Source organism: Mercenaria mercenaria, chromosome 1 (assembly GCF_021730395.1).
Source record: "Mercenaria mercenaria strain notata chromosome 1, MADL_Memer_1, whole genome shotgun sequence".
Classification (NCBI taxonomy): Eukaryota; Metazoa; Mollusca; class Bivalvia; order Venerida; family Veneridae; genus Mercenaria; species Mercenaria mercenaria.
This window is the reverse complement of record NC_069361.1, coordinates 68,277,074-68,303,543: the sequence shown is the minus strand read 5'-3', so window position 1 is coordinate 68,303,543 and position 26,470 is coordinate 68,277,074. Positions and strand designations below refer to the sequence as shown.

Here is a 26,470-nt window from a genome sequence, read left to right as displayed (position 1 = left end):
GAATAATGTCATTTCTGTCCAAGTCCTCTTCCCCCTCATCTTCACTACCATCGCACTCCTCTGCCATTTGTTGTAGTTCGTCTAAATGTATGCCGCCTAGTTCAATCCCCCTTATAACCCCTTATTTGTAATCATTTTTTTGACATAAAAAAAATTCCGAAAAGTATAAAAAAAAATTAAAAAAAAAAAATGTTCCGACCTACCTACCCTAATTTTTTATGTTACCAGATACAAAGATTTTTTAGGCCTTATTAATGCAACTCCTACAGACTCCCACAGACTTTATCTAAAACTAGTACATTGGTCATAATAGATTTTCTTAAACATTTCATATTTTAGTTGTTTTATTTTGCACATTGCCTAAAAGTGGGTGGGGTTTAGTGTTTGCATGCTTTTATTATCAGCAAATTCTTCTAAATAAGAGCTGCTTTGGCAACAGTGATCATATTTTTCGTAAATGCAGACGTTTTATTGGCTTTTTATTTTAGTTTGTACTAGAAAAATCTTGTAAGAAATGATAAAAATGTTCGAAAATGTCGGTCTAGAAAACGAGTGACAAATACGAAAAACAAAAGTAACGGTTAAAGTTCTTGAAAAGATAACTGTTTTAACTTTATTTTCTCATCATACCACGTATAATTTCTGCTTATTTAATTTGTTTTGCCCAGACAAAGCCTCGGCAATGATAATAAATTTGTTATAGACCGTAACGGCCCACCGGCTCATGTAATCGCAAACAAAATAATGGTACAAACACGATAATCTAAGGCTGCATTGTTTATCAATTAAGTTGTAAACATTGATCAATAAACACCTTTGATAATGACAAAGCATATTGTACTAAATACAAACCGCGAGATAAGCACGTGTCATTTGGCGCGTGGCGTGACTGACATCTGTCGGTAGCTAATTAACATACGACGCTCCGCCTACTGCCATATTTCCGCTTGTGCCGGCGAACAATATTGAAATTCACTGGGATTTTGATTGACAGGGGGCAGAACTATCGAACTTGGAACGCATCTAAGTAAATTTCCGCGAGTCAAGCCGACGCACGTGCCGTAATTTATGCGGGTAAAATACGAGTTTTTCTCGATTTTCGCGGGTCAAAACCCGGGTCAACTGAACGCCCTGGCTTAGCAAAAGACCGATGTTTGAGCGAACAAGACTGGGGAATTACATTTTTTTAGAATCATATTTTATCTGAAAATCAAGAGTCCCGACGGAACACCGAAATTGTGAACTTTAGGATCCCTTGCGGATTTTTGGTGTCCTCGGGATCCCGGGACACCGTTAGTGTCGAACGCTGGATCCTATTTTCTCTGGGATAAAAATAAATTTCTGTTTCCTGTGACTTACCATATATCTAAAACACAAAACAATGTCAACGAGAAAAATACAAGAACAAACTTTTGAAATCATCTCCCGTTTTTAGATAAAATATAGCCTTAGACACTACTCTTTGTAATTCTCAATATTCATAATTATTGAATACTGGACCTCTAGTCTACCCTGTACGGGTTGTCTAGAGGTTTGGTTCCGGGTCTGGCCACTTCCCCTGTTAATGGGGCCCTTTGACCCCACTTAAAAAAATTCTGTAATCATCAGGGCGTTCGGTAGGTTCTGAAACTCAAGAATCAGATTCTTCAGCCTAAATTTTCAAGGGTCAAAATCAGATTTTCAAGAGTCAAGATCAGTTTTTCAGGGGTCAAGCTATACTGTTATTAATGAAACTCCTACAGACTTTATCTAAGACAAGAACATTAGTCATTACAGATTTTCTTATGCAATTCATATTTTAGTTGTCTTATTTTGCACATTGCCTAAAGTGGGTGGGGTTTGGTGCCTTTGCATGATTTTATTCTCCGCTAATTCTTCAAAATAAGAGCTGCTTTCGCAATAGAGATCATATTTTTCTTAAATGCAGACTTTTTATTGGCTTTTTATTTAGACTGTACTAGAAAAATCTTGTAAGAAATGATAAAAATGTCTGAAAATGGCGGTCCGGAAAACGAGTGACAAATATGGAAAACGTAAGTAAACATTTAAAATTCTTCATAAAACACCCGTTTTAAATTTCATTTTTTTCACCATACCACTTATAATTTCAGCTTTTAATTAAGTATGTAATTTGTTTTGGCTTGAACAAAGCCTCGGCAATGATAATAAATTTGCTATAGACCGTAACGGCCGTCTGGCTCATGTAATAACTAATATCGTATCAAGCACACAAAATAATTAACAAATGGTACAAACACGATAATCTAAGGCTGTATTGTTTATAAATTAATTTTCATACAATTATCAATAGATACCTTTGATAATGAAATGGCATTATTGTACTAAATACACAACGCGAGAAGACCATGTTTCAGTCGGCGCGTGGCGTGACTGACATCTGTCAGTGGCTAATTAACATACAACGCTCCGCCTACTGCCATACTTCTGCTTGTGCTGGCGAACAATAATGAACTTCAGTGGGATTTTGATTGACAAGGGGCAGAACTTTCGGACTCAGGACACATCAAAGTCAATTTCTGCGAGTCAAGCAGACGCACGGGGCAAATTCTTTCGCGGGTCAAAACCCGGGACCTCGGGTCAACCAAACGCCCTGATCATTAAGACATAGTGACACGATCATGCCTGCTACCTACCTAATCCAGTATGTTTAGATGAAAACTGTTTGATGAGCTCTAAAGCCTTTGTCCAAAGCCCTTCAATACGACATTTTTCTATTTCGCCTTGGATCCGGGAGGATTTGGTCTTAGCAGCCATATTCGAAACAGCATTTCACTGCACCCTGATCAGAAGGCTTGGAAGTTTAGGCAGCAATAGATGAATAAATATATGAAAAAGCCTTCGAGCGCTTGTATAAATGTGTCACTTGGTTATTTGTCATACAAAATCAATATGAATTAGTGTAAAAATCATATTTTTCCCGAAATGTCAAATTGGAGGACTGGAGAGCATTAAAGACAGGTAACTCTATCAAAACGCCGACTTTGTATATTGTGCGAAAAAAAAAAATTCTGCGGCACTATTATGTCATCCGCTCGTTACGGAAGCATTTAATGTTGATTCCGGTGATGTACATTTCTCAATATTAATTTAATGTGAGATAGACATTTCGAAATCCCGATTTAATTAAACTGAAGAAAACTCCAATTTAATAATGTTTAACAAAATTTGCCAAAAACGTACTATAATTTTAGGTGACTCTCATGACAGCAATTAGAGTCAGGTGGGTCTAATACAGTGAACTCCTATCCGAACCAGTCTATAAATCGGGGTCATTTCCAAGCTTTTTAGCAGCCGGCGCGCATACGTCAAAAAAAAAACGTATGTTATGTTTTAGTTTTATATCTAATGCATAAAAGTAGTAACTCATTGCTGGTAAATGTTCAAGTTATTCTTATATAATCCATACTTGCAACATGTCCAAATGCCGTATTTTTTCTGTATGCGTAAATCTGACGAATGTAAACAAAGAAATCAGATTCAAGAGGCGCTTGCGTTTCAGTTATTTAACGAAATGAAACGAAATGGGTATTAAAAAGAAAGAATTTTTACGCTCTTCCCAGACATATATGCCACATATAAAACAACTTGACCATTAAGATGCCTAAAAAGGAAATATAGATGGCATACATTGTGCCTATTCCGAATCACACATTTTCAGTAACGTTCTGCTGCATGTTTAAAGATCGCAGAAAAAAATGTTGGTTGTGTCCAAAATATTAATTTATGTTATTAAGCCCCCCATGAGTGGTGGGGGCATATAGATTTGGTCTTGTCCGTGTGTCCGTGCGTCCGTCTTTTCGTCCGTCCGTCCGTCCGAAGTTCGTGACGCACTTAGCTCAAAAAGTGTTTCATATAAATTGATTAAACCTTGCATGACTGTATCATGAAATGAACTTGTGCACCTAATATTTTTCGTCTAGCTCCGCCCCCTATTTCCAGAGTTAACGCCCCTGAAGTAGTAAAAACGATGCATTTTTTACCTCAAAAAGTACTTGATAAAAATTGATGAAAATTTGCTCGAGTCCTTATCATGATATAAACTTGAGCACCTATTATTTTTCGTCTGGCTCTACCCCTTATATTGTTAAAGTTTTGGCCCCTGAAATAGTAAAAATGCACATTTTCACCTAATGACGTGCCTAGCTCAAAAAGTATTTGATGTAAATCCATGAAACCTTGCATAAGTCTTGACCATGATGTGACCTTGCACACTTGGCATTATATAAATTCCAGAATAATGCATTAGCGGATCTATGTACATATTATTTTAAATAATAATATTTTTTATTTCAGATGGGAAAACCTAAAAGAAAGACATGCCAAAGCCCTGCACAAGTTTCTGCAACAAAAGTGAGAAAGAAATATCTATCACCAGCAAAGAAAGCCAAGACTGCCAAATCTCCAGGGAGAGCGAAACGTCACTATATAAGGTAGAAAACGAAAACATTTCTTTAAGAAAAGCAGCTAAAGATATGAATATTTCCTATTCTTTCCTTCAAAGGAGGGCCAGTCTCAGCCCAGTGGTGCGGTGGACATTGAAAGTAAAAATGGACGTAAACCTGTGTTTACAAATGCAGAGGAAGAAAAAATGGCCCATTACTTATCTGAAATGGCTGCTCGAGGTATGGGTTTGAGAACAACAGAATTTCTGAACTTTGTAGGAAATATCATAATAAAAGAAAAGCGCCCTAACCCATTTACAGACAACACACCTGGCTATAAATGGTACAGAGGGTTTATGGAAAGAAATAAACATACAGTTGAGAAAAGAACTGAAACACCTTTAGAATCATCAAGAGCTAAAGTTACCCCATATGTCATTGACGAGTGGTTTCACAAATATCGGATGTTTATTTCAGACAACGAGTTACTAGATAAGCCCGAGCGCATTTACAATGCTGACGAAACCGGATTCACAATGGGTAGCAAGTCAGGAAAAGTGATTGGTCCATCTAAAAGTGTTCATGCTGGTCCTGTTCCACATGTCTCTGGAGGCAAAAGTAAAGAACGTGTAACTGTTATGTACTGCGCCAATGCAGCAGGCACCGTGATTCCGCCATATTTTGTGTTTGCTAAGCCAAAACCGGTGTCATATGACCACCTTGCAGGTACAGCAAAAGGTTCAGATGCAGCTTACACTGATAAGGGGTGGATGGATGTTCCTACTTTCAAGAAGTTTATTGGTCATTTAGATAAATATGGCGAAAAAGAAAGGCCCATCGTGCTCCTTATTGATAGTGTTGGAAGTCATGTCAACATAGAGTGTTTTAGTGAGGCAAAAGAACATGGAATAGAAATCTACAGGCTAGTTAAAAATGCTACACATATTATGCAACCACTTGATGTTGGCGTATATGGTCCGCTAAAAAGTGCATGGTATAAACATTTAAGAGTACATAACGGGGAACATCCAGATGATCCTGTAAGTAAGAAAACCTTCGCAAGACATCTACATGCTGCCTTCATGGATTTCTACAAACCCCTCACTGTTCAGCATGCTTTTACTTCAGCTGGTATACTGTAGGCTTACTTATTTTAGCGGTGTACTAATAACAGCGCTTTTAGCGCTATCGCACGTGCGCTAATTCATGTCCGCGCATTAATTTGTCCAAGCACTTTTATGTACATTTTCATTTGATGATGTTTTCTTCGAACTTTTGCAAATAAATACTCTTGAGAGTTTGCACTAGTTACACTGCTTGCTCATATTTTAAGGTTCGTATGATATTCCTGTTTATTGTTCATATTATTATTTTAAATATATGATCATGCAAAATAAAATATTTAAGCTTGTAGTTTGTGTTTTTTCTCATTTGAACAAGTTGTTATCGATTTCTGTATCACCTTCGGACATGTCCGTTGTTGCAGTCGCTCGTTTACGGAAAGGTGTGAACGTTTGATTTAAGACACTTTGCATGTAGGACAAAGGGGATTCAATGATTAAAATGTGTGACAACCTCGTTTTATTTCAGCATTTATAACTAGTATACAGAATATAAAACATGCAGATTATTATAATAAATACAGTTACAGTTACGTAGGCAATACTGGGAGCGCGACAAAACATCGACAGACAAAACGCCGACGCGACAAAAGCTCGACAAAAACATCGACACAAACATCGACAAAACATCGACACATAATTTATATACACTTTTTCTTCATTTTCAGGGGTTAAATTACCTTGAAATATTTACACATATCTGAAAGGTTCGGTCTAAATCTTCAGACAGTCAAGATTAAGACTCGAACATTTACGGTTTTTTTCGTGTCAAATAATATCATTCTATGTCACAGATAACAGCTCATTTCTGCATTTCTGTATGTTCATATTCGTAAGATAATATCTGTAATTTAGTCAATAATGAAAAAAAGTTAGCAGTATGGTTTAAATTCATTCAAATTAATTGATGGTTTAAATTCATTCAAATTAATTGAAGTATGACAAAAAATGATAAACGTTCCCTTACTCTGCAAAATTAAAGACATTATTTAGGTAAGGTTTAAGATATTGGCAAAGCAACAAAACGTCTATTTAGTGGATTAGATACGTCTGTATCGACTGATCCATATATTATCAGATTGAAAACAATTCTTTAAATTTTAGGATATTATGATTTCTAGAAGTATTTATTCACATGCATCAATAAGAAGGGGGTGGGGGGATTTGAACATGAAATGAAATTCATCTGCTAGAGTATTACATAAGTTACACTTTAAGTTTTGACAGATGTCACCTATATAATTCCATTTCTAAATAATTTGCAACGTTCTCAGTGTTCTAAAAACATTTCTAAACTCTTTGATATTAAATATCTACGTATTAAAGGTTGACATCTAAAATCTGAAAATAATTTATATGTTCTTGCCTATGTCGTGTTTTCTAGTTGAGCATTCCAGTGCAGCTGTAATCCAGTATCATGCAGCCTTTATTTAAATACTTCTAAAATAAAAATATATTCCGACATAGTTAATGTGACATGCCCACGATTTCTTGTAAATGTTGTAGCACCATATTGTACACATTCTTTATATAATAATCATATTTTGTAGAATCACATTCTAATGTCTTAAACCAATATCGTGTTATACACAATAACATTTTACTAGATAGATTTAATTGTGCGACCTAACTCCCCATATATAAAACCATCCAAAGGTCAAAGAACACGAAGTCACACATCCAGTTTCTCCGATAAGCCATCGCGGGGACACGTGTTTACAAACAGCTCTTGTATCAAAATTGATATAATGTCATTAAGACATCGAATTCTTGATATCATGAAAGAGAATTCTGATATAAAAATGATTAAAATGGTAAACGGCAACCTTTAGACTTCAGCCGCCAATGACTAATTTTCCTTTGTTTTTTTTACGGTGGTACCTATATCATGTATATCTTCGCATCAGCTCAAAATAACAAGAGAACTAAAATCCTTTTTAAGTGTGCACTTTTTATCATAGTGTTCCGCCTAAGTCGATAATAGTGGTCTAGAGGGATGTTACATATTTTACTTCGTCTCGTGAATGGACTGCATCAAACCGAGTCTGGTCGTGTTGTGCACTTCCGCCTGCTCTTATAGATTTATTTTACTCTTTGAAATTTTTTGCAGTTCTTTATCATTAATTTTGTACATTATTTATTCAAAATGTATTGGAAATTCCCATAGTAAATAACGGTATAAAATTTTCAGGTTTCAAAGAAGTTGCATAGAGAGACCACAGAGTCTCCCAAGCAACTGCATTCATCCAATGAAGCCAAGCAGAATTCCGTGTTTGAGCTTCAAACCAGAGAGGCCCGCCAGTGCCCCCAACTTGGAAGAATTATTAACTTCGCCTAGTATTCACACACTGAGGACCTCAAGTGCCGCCCACACAAGGCCTTGGAGGCCCTTCAGTGTGATGCCTCATACTACACAGTCTGAGGCCCATCTTCCAAACCTAAGACTTGTAAATATGTTAGAAAGGTATGAATCTCTATCTTTTAAATCTTACACTACATGCGCTTAGAATAAACAAATACCTTGAAGAATATAAAAAGCATATTTTGCAAATGTTAAAGATAATATTCATATAAAATGATAATAAAAAAAGTTCTTTCCCAACCAATTTTCTTTCCGTTTAGTAGTTTTATATCATTTCCTTAAATGAGAGAAAAATACGTTCACTCATTCTTGCATAATGGTGAAATTCAGTCTGTATTTAATATCTTAATTTTAATATTTCAGGACTAAGAGTGCTTCAGTTGAAATACCCATTAGTCAACCATTGAAACCCAGCAGAATTCCATGGCCGATCGTCAAAGAAGAGAGGCCCGCCAGTGTCCCCATTTTGGACATTGTATCAACATTGAATAGTACTTACACACAGAGGTCCTCAAGTGCCGCCCACACAAGGCCTTGGAGGCCCTCAAGTGTGTTGTCTCAGCATGTACAGCCTGAGTCACATCTCCCAAACCCAAGACTTGCAAAGCTGTTAGACAGGTATTTATTTGTTTTATTTACGAGCCTGCGAAATATAAATGCTAGAGAATGCACATAGAAACACGGAGGTTATATCTTAATATGGTTCATACCACACACTATGCTAAAAGTTGATTACATGTAACGTGACGTCAACGCGTAACTATGTTTTAACAGTGTTAATCAAAGCATTGAAATGTCTGATGGTTGCGGGTTTTTGGTAGATTTATTTTCTGTTTAAATGCCAGTCTATGAATATACATGAATGTGAAACAAATACAAATTTAATGTGCCTCATATCTAAGAATAACTCTGCCTGACCCAGCTTGTGATGTAACCATGGGCTGGAATACTTTATCATTGATAGATCTTATATAATCTGAATGGTCAGTGCGAGTGGATACAGGTTGAATAGGAACTGCTTGTTCATTGATAATTCATCCACATTATTCATGAATGGGACTATTTTGTGTAGCACATGAACATCCTTTGGATGTGATTATGAATCAAATAAAGATGCTATGATTGTCAGAAATACACTTTAATTAACTTTGGTAGCGGGATAAACCCGCAATCAAAAACGGGAAGTAACACATCCTGTGGACGTAAACGTTTCATGAGTTATTTATCGCGTCTAACTATCTGTGTAGTATGAATTAAGTGATGCACCATTCCGCTTGATCTTTTTCTGAAACGGCTTTTATATAAAACAGTAGATCAAATAATATTCTTTCTCGGCGCCAAATAATACGCCGTCAAATTTCTGTGATTAAACGGAAATTTGCATGGATTTTTCATATCAGAATGTGTAATAAACAAAGATATTGCGAATGGAATATTTGTAGTTTCTTTTTCTTTAAGTCTATCGCAAAGACTTAAAATGTTGATTAATACCGACCAAACACGTTTCTTATTATGCCTCTAGTACATGTATCCCTAGGCGCGATATGTGTATCACCAAAGCGTGTACATACTGGCTATACTGCATGGCTATTAATGTTTCATGGCTGTTCCTTGAAGAACGAATACAAAATATCTCATAAATAATTGTAGTAGACCCATAATAACAACAGACACTTTACGTAATCTCTGTCATATTACAATTCTGGAATAATTATGGTTATATTACAGTGGATGGAAATCAGCTCCCATCTTGCCAAGTTACCCGGTAGCTGGTCCGGAATGTACCGCTCCGGTTTCGCCAAATAAACCGAAGCGTCCTACCACGGCTATCTTATATACGTGAGTTTAATATACACAATATTTGTATTCCGAACTTACATAAAATGCGCCTTGTTTTACACCATAGGATATTTATATGTGTAAATTGAATACACCATCGCATGAGCGTGCTTAACAAATATTCAGTTTAATTTCGAGTCTATGAAACTCCGAAAATCAGAGAGTAAAAATATCTTTGATTTTTGTTATTTAGGGTGCAAATGTATATATCACACCTATTTCTCTTCCAGTTGCAAAGATACTAGCAGCACAATCAGTACAAATATTAGCAATTCAAGGTGCAGTAACCAAAGTTACATCAGAGTCGACAGCCCCTGCAGAAAACCGAGCTGTATTCCAGTTCCAATGTGCAACACCCGGTCAAAAGAAGTGAGAAGTGAGGCACATTCTGCAAGTCAACCATCAAGTGCCAGGAGACGTATTTCCTGTCAAGATGAACCAACTACACTACGAACAGGTGATAAGCCACAGATACAACGAAGTCGTATCCCTGTTGCTAAATTCGTATCTTCACTGCTGGGAAAAGTGATCTTCTGCAAACCAAAACAGGTAGATTCTCCACCAGAAAGTGCAAGATCTACTCTTAAAAGTGAGAGAAGCAGAATCCCGATACTAAGACGTGAATCACGGAATGCTTCGGTACAAGAATCCATAAGTGATTTTGACTCAAGTCAACCAGTCCCATCTGTTGAAGCACAGGAAATTGACAGTGAACTATCAACGGCACAAAACGTGACCAGTGACAACAACATGAATCAAACCATTCAAATACCAGTACAGAAAATCGAAAGCCTGGAAACCCTGGCAGAAAGAGTCGTTATCGCCAACAACTTGATGCAGAACTACGAGGTATCGACACCAAAAAATGTCAAAAGCCTAGAATCCCTTACAGAAAATGCAGAAAATGTCATCATTACCGATAGCTTGATGCAAAACTACGATGTACCAACACTAAGAAAAGCCAAAAGCCTAGATTGTCAGATTGAAAATATCATTGATGACAACTACTTGGAACTGAACAACGAGGTCAGAAGAAGTTTTGTAAGCTTGGCAGAAAAGGTTGTCCATGAAAACAGCCTGAGGCAGAACACAGAGGTTCAAAGTCTGGCATCGTTGACACAGAAAATCGAAAGACTTAAAGACATTGCTGACGAACTCGTTGTTGATAACAACCTGAAGCAAGAAACCGAGACAACAGTTGCACAAGAAACGGAAAACTTACAATCTACTGAGGAACCACATGTTGTTTACCAGAACGTTCCAAGCCTGAAAGAGATGACACAGACAGTTGTTGAAAACATCCTAAGGCAGAACACAGAGGTAACACACCAGCATAATGTGGAAAGCCTGAAATATATAAGACAAAGTGTTCCCGAAGACAACAAACTAAGACAGACCCTGGATATACTAAGCATAAAGAATGTTCCCAGCTTAAATACGCTGACACAAAGCATTCCCGATGACAAGAAACTAAGACAGACCCCGGATATACCAAGTATAAAGAATGTTACCCGCCTGAATACGTTGACACAAAGCGTTCCCGTTGACAACAAACTAAAACAGACCCCGGACATACCAAGTATAAAGAATGTTCCCAGTCTGAATACGCTGACACAAAGCGTTCCCAATGACAAGAAACTAAGCCAAATCACCGAAGTTCCAAACATGAAACATGCTGAAATCCTAGAGTTTTTGACACACACAGTTGTTGATGATGAAATGATCAGAACGGACACTGAAAACCACATACCTCATGAGCCAGACGCATTAAAATCACTTGCGCAGAGGTCGCTTTCGGCATACTGCATTAGACAAAATTGCGACATCCAGATACCAGCAAGACCAAAAAGCGTTGGTATCAGTAAGTGCCATATTTCAAGATCCCCCGAACCAAAACGACAAATCTCGTCTGCCTCTACCGGAAGTTCAAGACCGCCAACCGGAATGTCCGGCAGATCAAAGATGAGCAGTGACGATAACGGACATACTGGACAACAGTCTTCTAACAAAATAGATGACAGGTATGTAAACACTTTTATAGTGATTTCAATTTATTCAATATTATGCATTTACAAAAATGAACACGCATTTTATGGCTTAATTAAAGAATGTGTTGTTTTCAGGGTATGTGAAGGTGGCTAATTAGGGAATTGAAAGGAATGAAAGTGCGCGATTGTATAAATACATGTATTATCAATTCTACATAGATGGGTTATAGAATAAAAAATGTCATGCAGTCATAAAACCCAAATGTGTTTTTGCGCATACTTTATATGGAGAAATACCACAGGTGCCCCAACCTGTATTATTTCATCACGAGTGGGAACCTGGGTAGAACCACCAACCCTCATACTTTATACATGGTGTAAACACTGATGTTCGGTAAGTTCGATCCAGTTAACGATATGGTTCCGTATTCATACATAGAACATTGCTGGGTTTTGTTTGGTTTTTTTTTTTTGATACACTGGTACCATACCAGAAAGAAAATGCCACTGTACATGTTTAACCGCTAGGTATACTATAACAACCATGCCAATTTAACCAGTGCACGATGGAAAATAAATTACTTGTTCCATATGCATAGCACCCATTGTTTTTAGAGGTAGGGTATAAAATGTACAGTGGCTCCAGTGGTTTGATACGGCGTTTTCTTGAATTTCTTCCTGATTCTGTAGTAGCAAATATTTTTGAAACTGCCTGTATCACGGTGTATGATCAATCCTATATTGTTGGTACAAAAATTGCGGTGCCTTCACTTTTTGGTATAAACAACGAACTTTTACGTACAAAAAATGTAAACACGCTATTGAGCAGGAGACAAGTACGCAGAAAAGTATGACTTTAGAGACGTAAGTTGATTTTACTGATGTTATCACGGAACAAAAGTATCTTCTAAGCTTCCACCTGCACGAAAACAAAATGAAAAGCTTTAGCAGTTTTCGCCAAATAACCGTTACAGTTTGAGTACTGCTATACAAATGCATCAAATGCAAATCGTTTACTGCAATTTTTTTTTAAAGATTCGTGATGTTTTGAGCAGAGATTTTTTACAAATATATTCAATTTTTATCCGTAGAAACCGTAAAAAGAAAGAAACCATTTTTTAAAATCAATATCTACTCTTAAAATACGATTTAATTAAAATATGAAGCACCTATATTTTACATATAACACTGAACAGAGGCACCTCCGTTATTTTCCAAAACTTTAATGCAATGTGTAGCAACTACATTTTGTTTTTCATTGCCAAGGCTTGGAAGCGGCGTTCGTCGCTTCTTTGGCTCCATAAACTAGAACGAAGAAGATCATTGACAGACAACTCCAAAAAACGCAGCTACGCACTCTCTTGCACTGCTGTTATCACACTAGTATGAAACAAAAATATAGTCCGTGCATTTAGAATTCTATTAAATGATTTCTTTTATGAATATGTCTATTTTGTGTAGAAGTAACTGATTGTGCTTGAGGACAAGCAACCAGTATTCTTAAACCTTGTGAAAAATGTCGTTTTAAGTTAAGAAAAAATATTGACATTAGCTATGCGAGTGTAAGGAATGGCAACTCAGCCTGGCGTTTGCGCAGTATACGCTGTGGAAGGCGAAGATAAATGTCTCGTAACAGGATTACGTAAACAATTTCTGTAAATTAGATGTTTCAGACGAGGCAGTGATTGATTTACCGCAAGATGTACCACATACGCTTGTGTTCAAGTGAGAGATTCGGCCGGGAAATGTATCTTGTATTATGTTAAGCATTTACATACTATATGAACCAAGTATACGTAACAAACAGGCTGTGTCACCAAAGGACGACTTTGAAAAGTAACCTATTTTGCTATATGAGAAGTTTAAAGTTAAAGGCAGTGGCTAGGATAACGGTGCCGATTCTATGATTACCGAAGTTCTGTATCTCTAGATAACCCTATGAGGACAGACTAGGATTACGGGAGTATTTATGAGACATGAAATGTAAACTTACTTATTTTACTTAAAATAGCGAGTAACAGGTCTGCCGTTGATTTCGTAATTATCCGACCGGATTAAACTAATTGCATGGAGGAAATATCGTTGTCATTCTCGAATGATTAAAGTTAAAAAGATGGTAAATAAAACGCCAATTTTTATTTTCGTCATTGCCCTTTTTTCATTAAGGACATTTTAATTCACTTTAAGCATATTTTAACGTAAATTTCATTCTCATAAACACTTACGTACTTAGCCTATCCTCATAGGTTTATAAAGAGATCTGGAACTTCCGTACTCCTAGAATCGGAAACTAGGGTTACGGTACCGTAATCCTAGCCACTGCCTTATATAAAACAACAATTACTGTTTAATAGCTTGTATGTAGATCGGGGAGAATATTGTTAGCAAAAAAGAGGATTATTAAGTTAATCAATGTGATCAAGAAAATGTGTATAATATATGCTATTACAACTGAAAATACAACATTGTATTATTTATTTATTTATTTATTTATTTATTTATTTATTTATTCTCGATTGCGAATCAAGATAGAGAGAGAGAGAGGGAGAGAGAGAGAGAGAGAGTTAATCTCGTTGCTACATCTACATCTACATTTTAAAAACTAAGATACACCAAAGGAACACACGTACAAAGTTAGCGTTTCCATTGGTCTAGTGTCCGCCTTCGGAGCGGGAGGTCAAAGTTCGAATCCCGTCATGCCACCTGGCCTGCAAGGATAGAATTCGTTAGTGCGAACAGATTAAAACGTGTCTCATAGTCCTGAATTTACTGGAGACACTATAATAAACAAAGCCTTATACAAAGATTAAAAACTGACACGCGCATGTTTTTACAATTATGTCTGAAGGATAAAGGAAGGATTATTTTTCAGCTAGAAACAGACACCCCTCACAAATACCTCCAAAACTTAATGATTCCTAAGCTCTGGGAGAAAATATTTGTGACATAATATAGGTACCTTTATACAAAAAATATAGTTGACTTACTAAAAGCTAAATATTGCAAGATTTTTGCATTTGCGAGAAGTTATTTCTGCTATTTTTATGCATAAACAATATTTTAATATTAAACACGATATAACTAAACATCCGATTTGTATTTTAAATTCATTTTAACACACATGTCACCTTCCTTTACTATGACATGAAACTGAAAACACATTTTATTTCATACATCGGATACAAAATTTGGCAAAATACTGTGTCGATTACATTTTTACATCTTCGATTTGTTCCGTAAATTCATCCAAGATATGAAATAAAGACGACTCTAAGAATAAAGGGATGATAAATAAGGTCACTTCACTTCTGACTTATCTTGTTTATCCAAGACTAATAGGAAAAGTTAGGTGCATGTACGCACCAGTGAGTTGAAGAGGCGACTTTTGTACCAACAATATAGGATTGATCATACACCGTGTGTATGGCTGTCATTGAGAACTGTTTGATTTATGTACTTTCCATTGTTATGCCGTAAACCAATAAACTCAGAAAAAATATTAACCAATTTTTGTGGCATAAAAATGCGGAATTTTACAGCATATACCCACATCAAAACGAATGTTCAATTCGTATTCAAAAAGAGATTTATCTGCTGAGAATGATACGTGAAATATCAACCATGTTAACCAGAAAGATATCAAATAAATATATCAACTAAGCATGTGACACTGGTTACGGAAAATGAAATGTGGATTCAGATTTGTACTGCTATGTCCATTTAGTGGAAAGAAAGTGGTATGAGTGTAAAATATTAACTATTGTTATTAAAATTACGAATCAAGCAATTCAACTTAGTTAACTCTACTTAAAACAGGTCAGTAAGAAAATCTAGATCCTGCTCCGTCAATAGACCAACATTATCACGACCCCCGACTAGAAGAGCTATCACAAGTCTTGATGGTATTTATATTAATGATGATTATGATGATGATGATGATGATGACAATGATAATGATGGCGATGATGACAATGATGTTGATGGCGATGATGACAATGATGATGATGGCGATGCAGAAGAAGAAGAAGAAGAAGAGGATTGCTATGATGATGACACCGATAATGATAATGATGAAAATGAACCTGATGACGACGCCGCCGACAGTTTTAGACCAGAACCGGAAACAACCGACTCAGAAGATGACGGGTAAGTAATGATATTGTTCATTTGTAACACTGGTTAGGTTTAGTACAGTAACACTTTGGACAATATTTTGAACTGACCTGAAACTTACGAGAACTAGATAAAATTATGCGTGTTAAGGCGCATATAACAAAGGAAGAAAGCCTCTGGTACAAAATCATATAGAGGTAAATGTATCATTTATTCTACAGCTATAATGTATACAATTGTCAGTATTTCGTAGCCTTCATAGTGATTGAAACAGTTATCCATGTTACTTTTCCCTGAATTAATTCAATTTTTTTTCACAAAAGTCCATGAGACGAGTTATTGGTGTTATTTTTAATTCAACTTTTTTCACAGAATACCAGCAGACGAGTCCTGCATTAGAAGAGTGGCATCTCTATCAAAAATGTCCAGTACCCCCACATGGACCGACTTCAGTTTTTCATCTATCGAGGCTCCGTCGCATGAAAGCAGTTTAATCTTTCCTTCCGGAGCCAGGTCACGACCTCCAACCGAAGCTTCTACTACGTCATACAAGTCCAATACCACAGACAACAGCAGCGCAAAGGAAAAGTCACGGCCTCCAACCGCAGCTTTTACTACGCCATACAAGTCCAATACCCCTGACAACAGCAGCGCGCATGAAAGGTCACGGCCTCCAACCGCAGCTTCTACTACGTCATACAAGTCCAATACCACAGACAACAGCAACGCGCAGGAAAGGTCACGGCCTCCAACCGCAGCTTCTACTAAGTCATACAAGTCCAATAACCCAGAAAACAGCAGCGTGCAGGAAAGTTCACGGCCTCCAACCGCAGCTTCTACTGCGCCATACAAGTCCAATACCACAGACAGCAGCAGCGCACAGGAAAGGTCACGACCTCCAACCGCAGCTTCTGCTATGTCATCCAAGATCAATACCCAAGACAACAAGAGCGCACAGGAAAGGTCACGACCTCCAACCGCAGCTTCTGCTACGTCATCCAAGATAAATACCCAAGACAACATCAGCGCGCAGGAAAGGTCACGACCTCCAACCGCAGCTTCTACGATGCCAGCAATGTTCTATGCCTCACACAGCAGTAGCTCGGAGGAATCATCTGATGAAATGGTTTATAGAATGTAAGTTTAGTGTATGTTAGTGAAATATTCTGTCAGTGATACGAATGTATAGAACTACATATTGTTAAGTGTTCTAAAACGGTTAACTGTAATTGAAGTTTAAATTATAGATCCTCATTATTTGATGCCAATCACTTATATGGAGTCTTAAACCATTCTGTCCAGTAGTTTCTGAGAAACTTACGTACATGCAGACCTTTTGTGATGCGGTCGCTGACGCCATATTAAGCCGGCTGAATGTGTGAATTATTTCTACTGATGTACATAGAGTTCTGGGAACTTCTATCTTATGTGTTTTATTGGCATTTTCTTCTTCTTTGTTTACAGCACTCCGACCCCAGACGAACTCTGCGTTAATAAGGTGGCGTCATTATCAGAAATGTCTAGTACACCTACATGGACTGAGTTCAGTTTTTCATCTATTGAGCCTCCATCGCATGAAAGCAGTTTCGTCTTTCCTTCTCCAGAAAGGTCGCGACCTCCAACAGGCGACAGCCGAGAATCTTCTGAAGAAAATATTGACATTATGTAGGTATAGATTCTGTCTACGGGATACTAGACGTTGATTGTATACTTGTCTGCATAAATACTATGTAGTTCTGACAAAATAAACGACTCGCTATGATAATTCACTTTTTCTCTCTCATTTCTGCTTGAAAGTATTGTAAAGGTATAATATCAAGGACTTTTTCTGAAAAAAGCTCAATAATTTCCAATAGTAGAACAGATATATCTTTGCAGCACCAGTAAGAGGTCATGAAGGAAACATAAGAAAATATGTACAATAATTAAAGTACATTATGTAAGACAATACATGCGCAGGTCATATGGTGATTTTCCAGTATTTTAAGGTGGGGAAACACCTCAGGTGCCCCAACGGGTATTATTTCATCACGAGCGGGTACCTGAGTAGAACCACCAACCTTCTGTAAACCAGCTGGATGGCATTCTCGCATAGAATAATTCTATACCGCAAGCTATATTTCGAACCTAAAGCGAGTAGGGGCAGTGATTTGAAGTCAGCGACCTTAACCACTCGGTCACGGAGATGCCAAAAGACCGGAAAAAGAACAAATATATATTACACTATTTATTTTACAGGGAAAAGGATGCCTGCGAAAAGGACGACCCAAAGAAGGACCTAGTCGACCTTGATCTATATTTCAAGAATTACAAAGAAAAAACAAAGTTTCCGTCATTGGCGGAGTTGGCGGAAAGGGCAGTGAAAAAGAATGAATTGTTGGCAATGAGCTTTGAAGTGCCGAAGATTTCTATGGTGAGAATCGGATCGCCAGACAGGAAGGCTGTTTCTCCGGTAACTGACTATACAGATGAGATGGCCTTCTTCACAAACGTATCAGTTACAGACGAAAATGAACCAAGGTAAATATATGTTTATGATGCTGTCTCAATATCTATTGACAGCGTATCATAACTATAATTTTATCAAGCAGTATTCCAAGATGAATCTCGCATTTAGGTCACTTAATTGCTTATTACAGGTCAACTTACAGCTCGTTTTTTTCTCTTTCATGTAGAAAGGGCCTTTTGAGGCTGACGTCTGCTTTATCGATTTGTTAAAAAATACTATCGAAAATTTTCAAATGCACATGATTATATAGAGAATATTCATTTTTTTCAGTGTAATATCAAATGTATCTTCATCGATATTGGAGACAATTCACGAATGCCAGGCTGAATTCTTTTATTTTCAAACATTAGCATAAGATCATATTATATATGTAATAAGAAGATAACGGAAACACAAGTGTATCTAATTTATTCGAGGGGGCGCGGCCCCCGAGAAAAAGTCAGAGATCCGCGTGTTTTAAATCAAAATTCTAAAATATTTGAATTCTATTATAAAATAATATATTTTACAGGCTATGGTCACGTGCCCTGTCGCTACTGAAAGTATGTGACTCTCCAGATTGCGACACTCCGGTGTCATTAAGCAGCTCAATCTCTGAATCATCCCGAAGGTAGGACTAACATTGATATGCCTAAGAAAACAAATATTTCATCTTGAAACCCTAAAATATGTTATTTATAATATGCCTCTTTCATGTCAAATAATCATTATAACAAATATCTCAATCATTCATAAAAATATTTTATTGTCGCGTAAAAATGGAAGTCAAATCTCACATTTGTTGCCATGTACCTAGGATCGTAAAGACAAAATTACGAAAAAGTCGGGGTTTTTTTCATATTAAATATTTTTTTGGCCAGCACGATGTCACAACACTCTGATGACATAAATGAGGGCGGAGCATCTGTAGAGGATTGCCTTATAACCAGCCCGACTATTGACAGAAATGCAAAAGTAAAGGAACCATTTATGGTGAAAGATGAGATGAAAAGGTTTGTTGTTTTTATTATATTGTTATGCTTAGATACTACCTATATGGAGATATGGAGGCTGATCTCTGCCATCTCATCTCATTCAGATACGCCAACACGCAAGTACAAAAAAAATGCGCCAGTACGATTAATGAGATATGGCAGAAATCAGCCGCCATATACATGTACTCAAGATTGGCATCAACTCTAATACTACACTCTGAAAACTATATGAAGTTATAAATGTTTGATGTAGCAATAGCTGTTTCATCGGCAACAACGGCTACCTCACCTAGAAAAAGATAAGATTAACTCGTACGTATGTACAGACAAAATTTTCAAAAAAAAGTTTTTTTCATTTTGCGGCCGAAACGATAACGGCAAAACCCATAACCAGTTTAAGACTTGACTACTTCAAAGACATACGTTATGGTTTTCATGCGCACATGGAAATGTTTGGGTACAGACACAACAGCTATTTCGTGCGCACATAAAAACTACCTCATGCGTACGTAAATACTAACGCGCGCGGACGTTGTAGCAACGAGTTACGTGTGCTTGCGAAAGAGCTACCGCTTGCGCATGCGATAATATTTATACAATACGTTCTATCTCCTGCGCATGTATAGTCTAACACGAGCACACCCAAAGACTATCAAGTGCGGAGAAAATGTATCTATCATGTCTTTGTGTGCTACCCTAAATGCATGCAGTGCGGCATATAGCCCTTTGTACGGAACACCGGACAGTACAATGTAGATGGCAGAACATAATTGTAACATCGTTAATTGTAAATTGTATAGTATTACATAATATTTGAAACACAGATCAGGAACATGAATAGCTGTTTATTCTATATTTAGCAACACCAAAGTGCTCCAGCTTGTCACAGCACTACACGAAAATGACAACAAAGACAAGAAGGTCGCAAAGATGTTACATGACTTAAGACACATACAACAATTAGAAAAAGAGATTAATGGTAAACGTTTGAGAGAAATGTTTGAAGATGCTCGGCTTGTAGCTGAAATATTGAACAATCAGGACAAACTGGCCAATACAATTGAGAAGAAGAAAAAGTTGGACGAAACGGTAAGAAATCTTTTAAAAAATATCAAAAATAGCAATGAAACTTAAAGCAGCATGTCTCCAGATCGTTCGACAACAAAAAAATATTTTTTCAGATATCTTTAAATAAATGCTATATTTCTTAAGAAGACTTTAAAACTTTATTACTGACAAACTTTATGTTACGGAAACACATGAGAATTTGCTGTTTTTACTACTTTTTACGATGAAAATCGAAAAGCGTATGTCACGCTTTTATTCCAGGTAAACTGTCTCGATTATAAACATCTGTTATATTTTGAAGTCATTATTCACTACTATAGCTATTGGTTACGACGACGGAAAATGTCTTTATTGCCGCGGCGGTCCGGGGATCGATTCCCGACGCGGTCATCTTTTTTTTCTTGATTTGGAACTTTTAAAATATTTTAGAAACAAAAATTCATATTCTAATGTTCATAATACGACCAAACTTCAATTTGAAAGAAAGATTATTTTTTAGCCAAATCTGTAGGCATGCTGCTTGATCAGAATGATGATAAAACTAGAAAGAATAAATGATGGCATTGAAACGTTGCGAATGCAAAGATTTAGATGACACTTGATCAAACACCATCAGACTTTGACCATACAAAAATTAGTTTTAACACACATTTTGTTGATACATAGATATTTTTCCTGAAGAAATATGTGAGTTAGAAACTGGACTCCTATATATGATGATTTATAATTAAAGTGATTAAAGTTAAAGTTTTTTTCTGTAGTTATTGGAGCTTTACCAAGAAAAACTGGAGTTTGATACAGAATTTGACACCATAGAAAAATACCTGCACTGTGACAAGCTGGCCAAGACATATCACGTTAAAAGAAATTTCCAGGAGTGTACTATTGCATACCTGGAACATCAGCTGTGTTCGAAAATTGAAAAGAGGATCATGAAGTATTTTGGAAAGATAAAGGAACCTAAAATCAAACCAAGGATGACAAAAAATGCCCTCCGTTTACAAAGAGAAAAGGGTAACTTGTTAATCATATCAATTCATTAACTGCTGCTTTTCATCCGCCAAAAATAGTTCAGATGCGTTTCGATCCGTAGTACATTTCGTCATTTTGTGTTGGCGTGCACGCCAACGTACGGACTCGAAATTTTTGTTGAGGATGGCGCGCGCTCCAAAACAACACACAAAACTTTCAAAATTCATTATTGCACGTTGTAGCGCAGGCCGGGGCGACCCGACGAAATATGCTACATAAACCGCGCAACATATCGAAATATCCTAAATCAGCCACCATAAGTTCTATATGGCAGTAAACACATATTATCCCTAAGAAATAAAGTATAACACTTAACTTTGAATAATGATAAGCATTTTTATTTTCATATTATACAGGTCTCATGGTCAGACGGGACAGAGTAAATAAAATAGAGGAAGACTTGAAATACGGAAAACAAAAACGGACCAGAGGGTTATTTTTCAAACCGCCGGAGAACAAAAATTACAAGTACGAAGCTATATGCCAAATTCATATTTCATTAGAGTTAATTAGTTTAAACTAAATTTGAAAAGTGTGCTTCTTTTTGGCGCCAAAAAGATAATTGAGAAAAATAAAGACTTACCTGACATTCTAAAAGAACGCTATGTGTGCAATTTTTGCTTTTGTACGATGTTGTAGTACAGTACTGATCTATTACTTAGACTGAGATATGTCAAAAATATTTCAAGAAAACTATGAATGGTTATAATTATACTAAAAACAGTCAAAACTGTGTCTATGAGGACCATTTTGGGAAATGGGAAATCAGTCAACATTGGCAAACTTAAAATGTTTATTGCTAAACGTGATTAGAAAATTGTGACCTTTATACGCAGGTTTTATATAGTGGTATTTACTCGAATGTGATCTTAAGCAAAGTGTTGACTTATTCGGATATAAGTCAAAACTGCGGAGCATAATTTATGTAAGCAAACAGTTTGATGTACATCACTTAAACGGAATATTTAAAAAGTATTTTGTCTTTAAGATTATGCTACTAAGTTGCTAGAAAAATAAGGTATAAGTGCACGTTTTTATATCTTTCTACGTAAAAGCTAAAATGTATACTTATATAAAGCACAAGTTCAAAAGATGATGATAAGAGAAAGTACATTTTGATTAATGATAACCTGTTACAGACCTTTTAAACAATACATGAACTTTATTTCAGGCCCCTGCCTCCAGGACTGGAAGAAAAACTGAAAACCTTAAAGAAAAAGAAGAAATGTAAAAACATGTCTAGGTACGTTATTATTTTTGTTGACAACAGAGTAGAATTCCTAGGCTATACATTCTTAACCCTTACCCTGCTTTTTTATAATGAACTTGTCCTTCGTTCAATTTGGACAGTAGCATTAACTGTTAAAATGGGTGCTTACACAAAAAAATACTGACTGAATGGCGAACAGTGCAGATCATGATCAGATATTGTGCATGTTTCCAAATACTCATAACAAGGAAGACAAGAACGTTTCGAGATATTCAGATCATGACTACCGGTGTCCGGTACATACCTAAGATGTCCACATCTAGGGTAACTGAAGCGGAAATGTCGTTGTCTGACCGATGATTGTTTCATTGTGGTTTGACCCCCCACACCCCTCCCCCTAAAGAAATTAATATCAAGGGAAAATTATGCCATATTTCTGCTAGATCACCGAAAACAATCTGGTTATTTAGTTTTAATGTCTGCGATTTGTTCCAGTAAGAATAGATAGTTTTACACAAATAAAAGCCCAAAATGTGTCTAGAACTGCCACCACTTAATTGTTTCCTCAGAACTTTAATTTGATATAGTTAAGATTCACGTTTACATATATAACTAATACGTTAACGCGAAAAGGTGTTGGTCAATCGGAGTACTCAGGACATATTCGCTAACACGACTCATGGTATTTAGTTGAGATCAATAAGTTATCTTAGCTATGCCATCATGATCATAGGAGAAAATTATACTTATATCAAATGTGTTTGAAGTAATGCAGTAGATTTTTACAAGTTTAGGAAAAAAGACGTTCCAATACATGTAAACTTATATTGTTTGTTCTGATTGTAATTTAGGTCACATCCTGTGCCGCCGAGAACAACAAAATTAGTGCACTTACGAACTAATAACAAAATGGATAAAGCGACAAACAGGTTAGATATTACAACTGTTTGTTGACTTTTACACATTTAATCACCAGGATATATTTTTCATTATTCATACTGATTTCAAAGCCCATGAACATTTTCTAATGCAAGCTTGAATGAACTTTCTTCCGTTAAACAGAAACAAAAAAGGAATATAAGTAAATTTAAAGAAAAGTATGATTTTACAATGGAGGTGTATGCTTGAAACTGACTAATCATGGCCGAGTGATTCGAAACACTTGTCCCTAACCGTTGTGGATTTGAAACTCTGCTTCGGTTGTAGGATTCATTTATGTGAAAAGAATTCCCCAGCTGGTTTGCAAAAGACCGATGATTCTACTCGAATCGCCGCGGTGATGCAAATGATTCTTTCCACTTGAGCCAAGTTTAAATCTGAACGCTGGGTGGGGCTTGGCATAAACATTAAGAACAAGTATTGCTTAAAATTTACCACTTTATACTGTTTCAGATTGCATTTCAAAACTAAAATACAGATATTTTTATCTTTAAACTTTCATATTTTAGGAATCAGAAAATGTCCACTGTCTCTGATGGCAGAAAAAGTCGTGACAAAAAGACATATTCCCTAATGGACAAAACAAAATTGAATGACAAAATGGCAATACCAGTAGAAAATAAAATGAAAATGCAACCTAATGCGAATCATAAAAATAACAAAAAGGAAAAAAATGGCCTAGAGGCTCCTAGCAAAAAATCGCAAAGCAGCCATAAAGCCAAAGAAACTGAAAATGGACGTATAGGCAAAACAGAGAACAAAATTAATAGAATAAATCAAAATATTCATAGCAGGAATGCAACACGTGTCACCGACCAGTCAGAAGTGGCTACGTCAGAAATACGGCAAGAAGCGAAACAAACTGAAAATGGACATATAGGCAAAACAGAAAACAAGAATAATAGAACAAATCAAAATATTCATAGCGGGAATGCAACTCATATCGCCGACCAGTCAGAAGTGGCTACGTCAGAAATGCGACAAGAACCCAAACAAATAGAAAATGGACATATAGACAAAACAGAGAACAAGAATAATACAGTAATTCAAAATATTCATAGCGGGAATGCAACTCGTGTCGCCGACCAATCAAAAGCCGTTACGTCAGAAATGCGACAAGAACCCAAACAAATAGAAAATGGACATATAGACAAAGCAGAGAACAAGAATAATAGAATAAATCAAAATATTCATAGCGGGAATGCAACTCATGTCGCCGACCAGTCAGAAGTGGCTGCGTTAGAAATGCGACAAGAACCTAAACAAATAGAAAATGGACATATAGACAAAGCAGAGAACAAGAATAATAGAGTAATTCAAAATATTCATAGCGGGAATGCAACTCGTGTCGCCGACCAATCAAAAGCCGTTACGTCAGAAATGCGACAAGAACCCAAACAAATAGAAAATGGACAAACAGGCAAAACAGAGAACAAGAATGATAGAATAAATCAAAATATTCATAGCGGGAATGCAACTCGTGTCGCCGACCAATCAAAAGCCGTTACGTCAGAAATGCGGCAAGAACCCAAACAAATAGAAAATGGACATATAGGCAAAACAGATAATAAGAATAATAGAATAAATCAAAATATTCATTGCGGGGATGCAACTTGTGTCGCCGACCAGTCAGAAGTGGCTACGTCAGAAATGCGGCAAGAACCCAAACAAACAGAAAATGGACATATATGCAAAGCAGAGAACAAGAATAATAGAATAATTCAAAATATTCATAGTAGGAATGCAACACGCGTCGCCAACCAGTCAAAAGCCGCTACGTCAGAAATACGGCAAGAAGTTAAACAAACTGAACATGGACGTATAGGCAAAGCAGGGAACAAGAATAATAGAATAAATCAAAATATTCGTAGCAGGAATGCAACACGTATCGCCGACCAGTCAAAAGCCGTTACGTCAGAAAAACGACAAGAAGCCAAACAAACTGAAAATGGTCGTATAGGCAAAGCAGTGAACAAGAATAAAAGAATAATTCAAAATGTTCATGGCAAGAATGCAACACGTGTCGCTAACCAGTCAAAAGTGGTTATGTCGGAAATACGGCATGAAGGTGCAAAGAAAGCCAACTCATTCCCAAACAAAGATATACCCCGAAAGCCCATTCAGTCTCGAAAAGCACCTTCAAAGTTCATCGAGATAAAATCGGCCAGTGCAGGCCAATTGCAAAAAAGAGAAAATGTTCAAAAAAGGACATATGTTAAAGACAAAAGACCTCTAAAGGCCTTTACTGGTATTAAAAATATAATAAATGTCGGTTTAGATACACAAGAGCATGTACAGGTTAATACAAATGGTAATGATACTGCAAAAATAAACAGCAGCACATTAAATCGACAAAAGATGGAGCCCAGAAAATTACGGCAACAAGAGGTGCCAAAAGAAGTTGAACACAGAAACCACAATACTAAACTTCCACGTATTGTTTCACAGCAAGAAAAACAAGAAATGGCTCAGTCACTCTCAGAACTAACTATGGTTGGAACTAAATGCAAGTAAGTCCAGTAAAATGGATCATAATAAATCTTTATTTTTTTCTATACATGACATTGACATGTTATTATTATATTTTACGCCATCAAAGGACGATTTAAAGTAAAATGATTGGGTTTTCATTTAAGAAATCTTTTTTTAATTGTATTTATTCACAATCGTAAAATAATTTCAGTAGAAAATGCTTTTGTAAAGGTTTTATTAGTTTTGTTTTTGTTTGCGTGTCACAATTACGCATCCCGCGAAACCGTGACGCCATACTCGACAATGCAACACGTCTCACGATATTGAAATGCGACATCACAACATTGCGACAAAATAAAGTGACAAAAGTGGCGACGCTCAACAAAAGTGGCGACGCTCAACAAAAGTTGTGTCGCATGCTATTGCTGTGCGCGGTGTCA

At 36.6% G+C, this 26,470-nt stretch overlaps 2 protein-coding genes across 3 annotated transcripts in view; one reads left to right on the top strand and one right to left on the bottom strand.

Annotated features, from left to right (window-relative positions):
- The window catches only part of LOC123565870 (tetratricopeptide repeat protein 7B-like), a 73,039-nt gene extending 70,054 nt beyond the window's left edge, over nucleotides 1-2,985 (bottom strand). For both annotated transcript variants that reach the window (XR_008372159.1, XM_053550141.1), the window contains exon 1: nucleotides 2,655-2,985. Coding sequence is in view for 1 of the 2 variants with exons in the window: in XM_053550141.1 (XP_053406116.1) it covers nucleotides 2,655-2,775 (121 nt within the window). In the remaining variant the exon portion in view is untranslated. The remainder of the gene's footprint in view (nucleotides 1-2,654) is intronic.
- Nucleotides 2,986-4,337: 1,352 nt separating this feature from the next.
- LOC128559734 (uncharacterized) lies at nucleotides 4,338-26,072 on the top strand. The gene is given in 19 exon segments (XM_053552091.1): nucleotides 4,338-4,538; nucleotides 4,541-5,541; nucleotides 7,716-7,988; nucleotides 8,250-8,504; nucleotides 9,615-9,725; nucleotides 9,956-11,746; nucleotides 15,530-15,696; nucleotides 15,730-15,859; nucleotides 16,199-16,963; nucleotides 17,291-17,491; nucleotides 18,065-18,346; nucleotides 18,847-18,945; nucleotides 19,196-19,327; nucleotides 20,170-20,398; nucleotides 21,139-21,391; nucleotides 21,766-21,877; nucleotides 22,581-22,652; nucleotides 23,471-23,548; nucleotides 24,068-26,072. Coding segments are annotated over 19 exon segments (8,157 nt in total).
- Nucleotides 26,073-26,470: the final 398 nt, after the last annotated feature.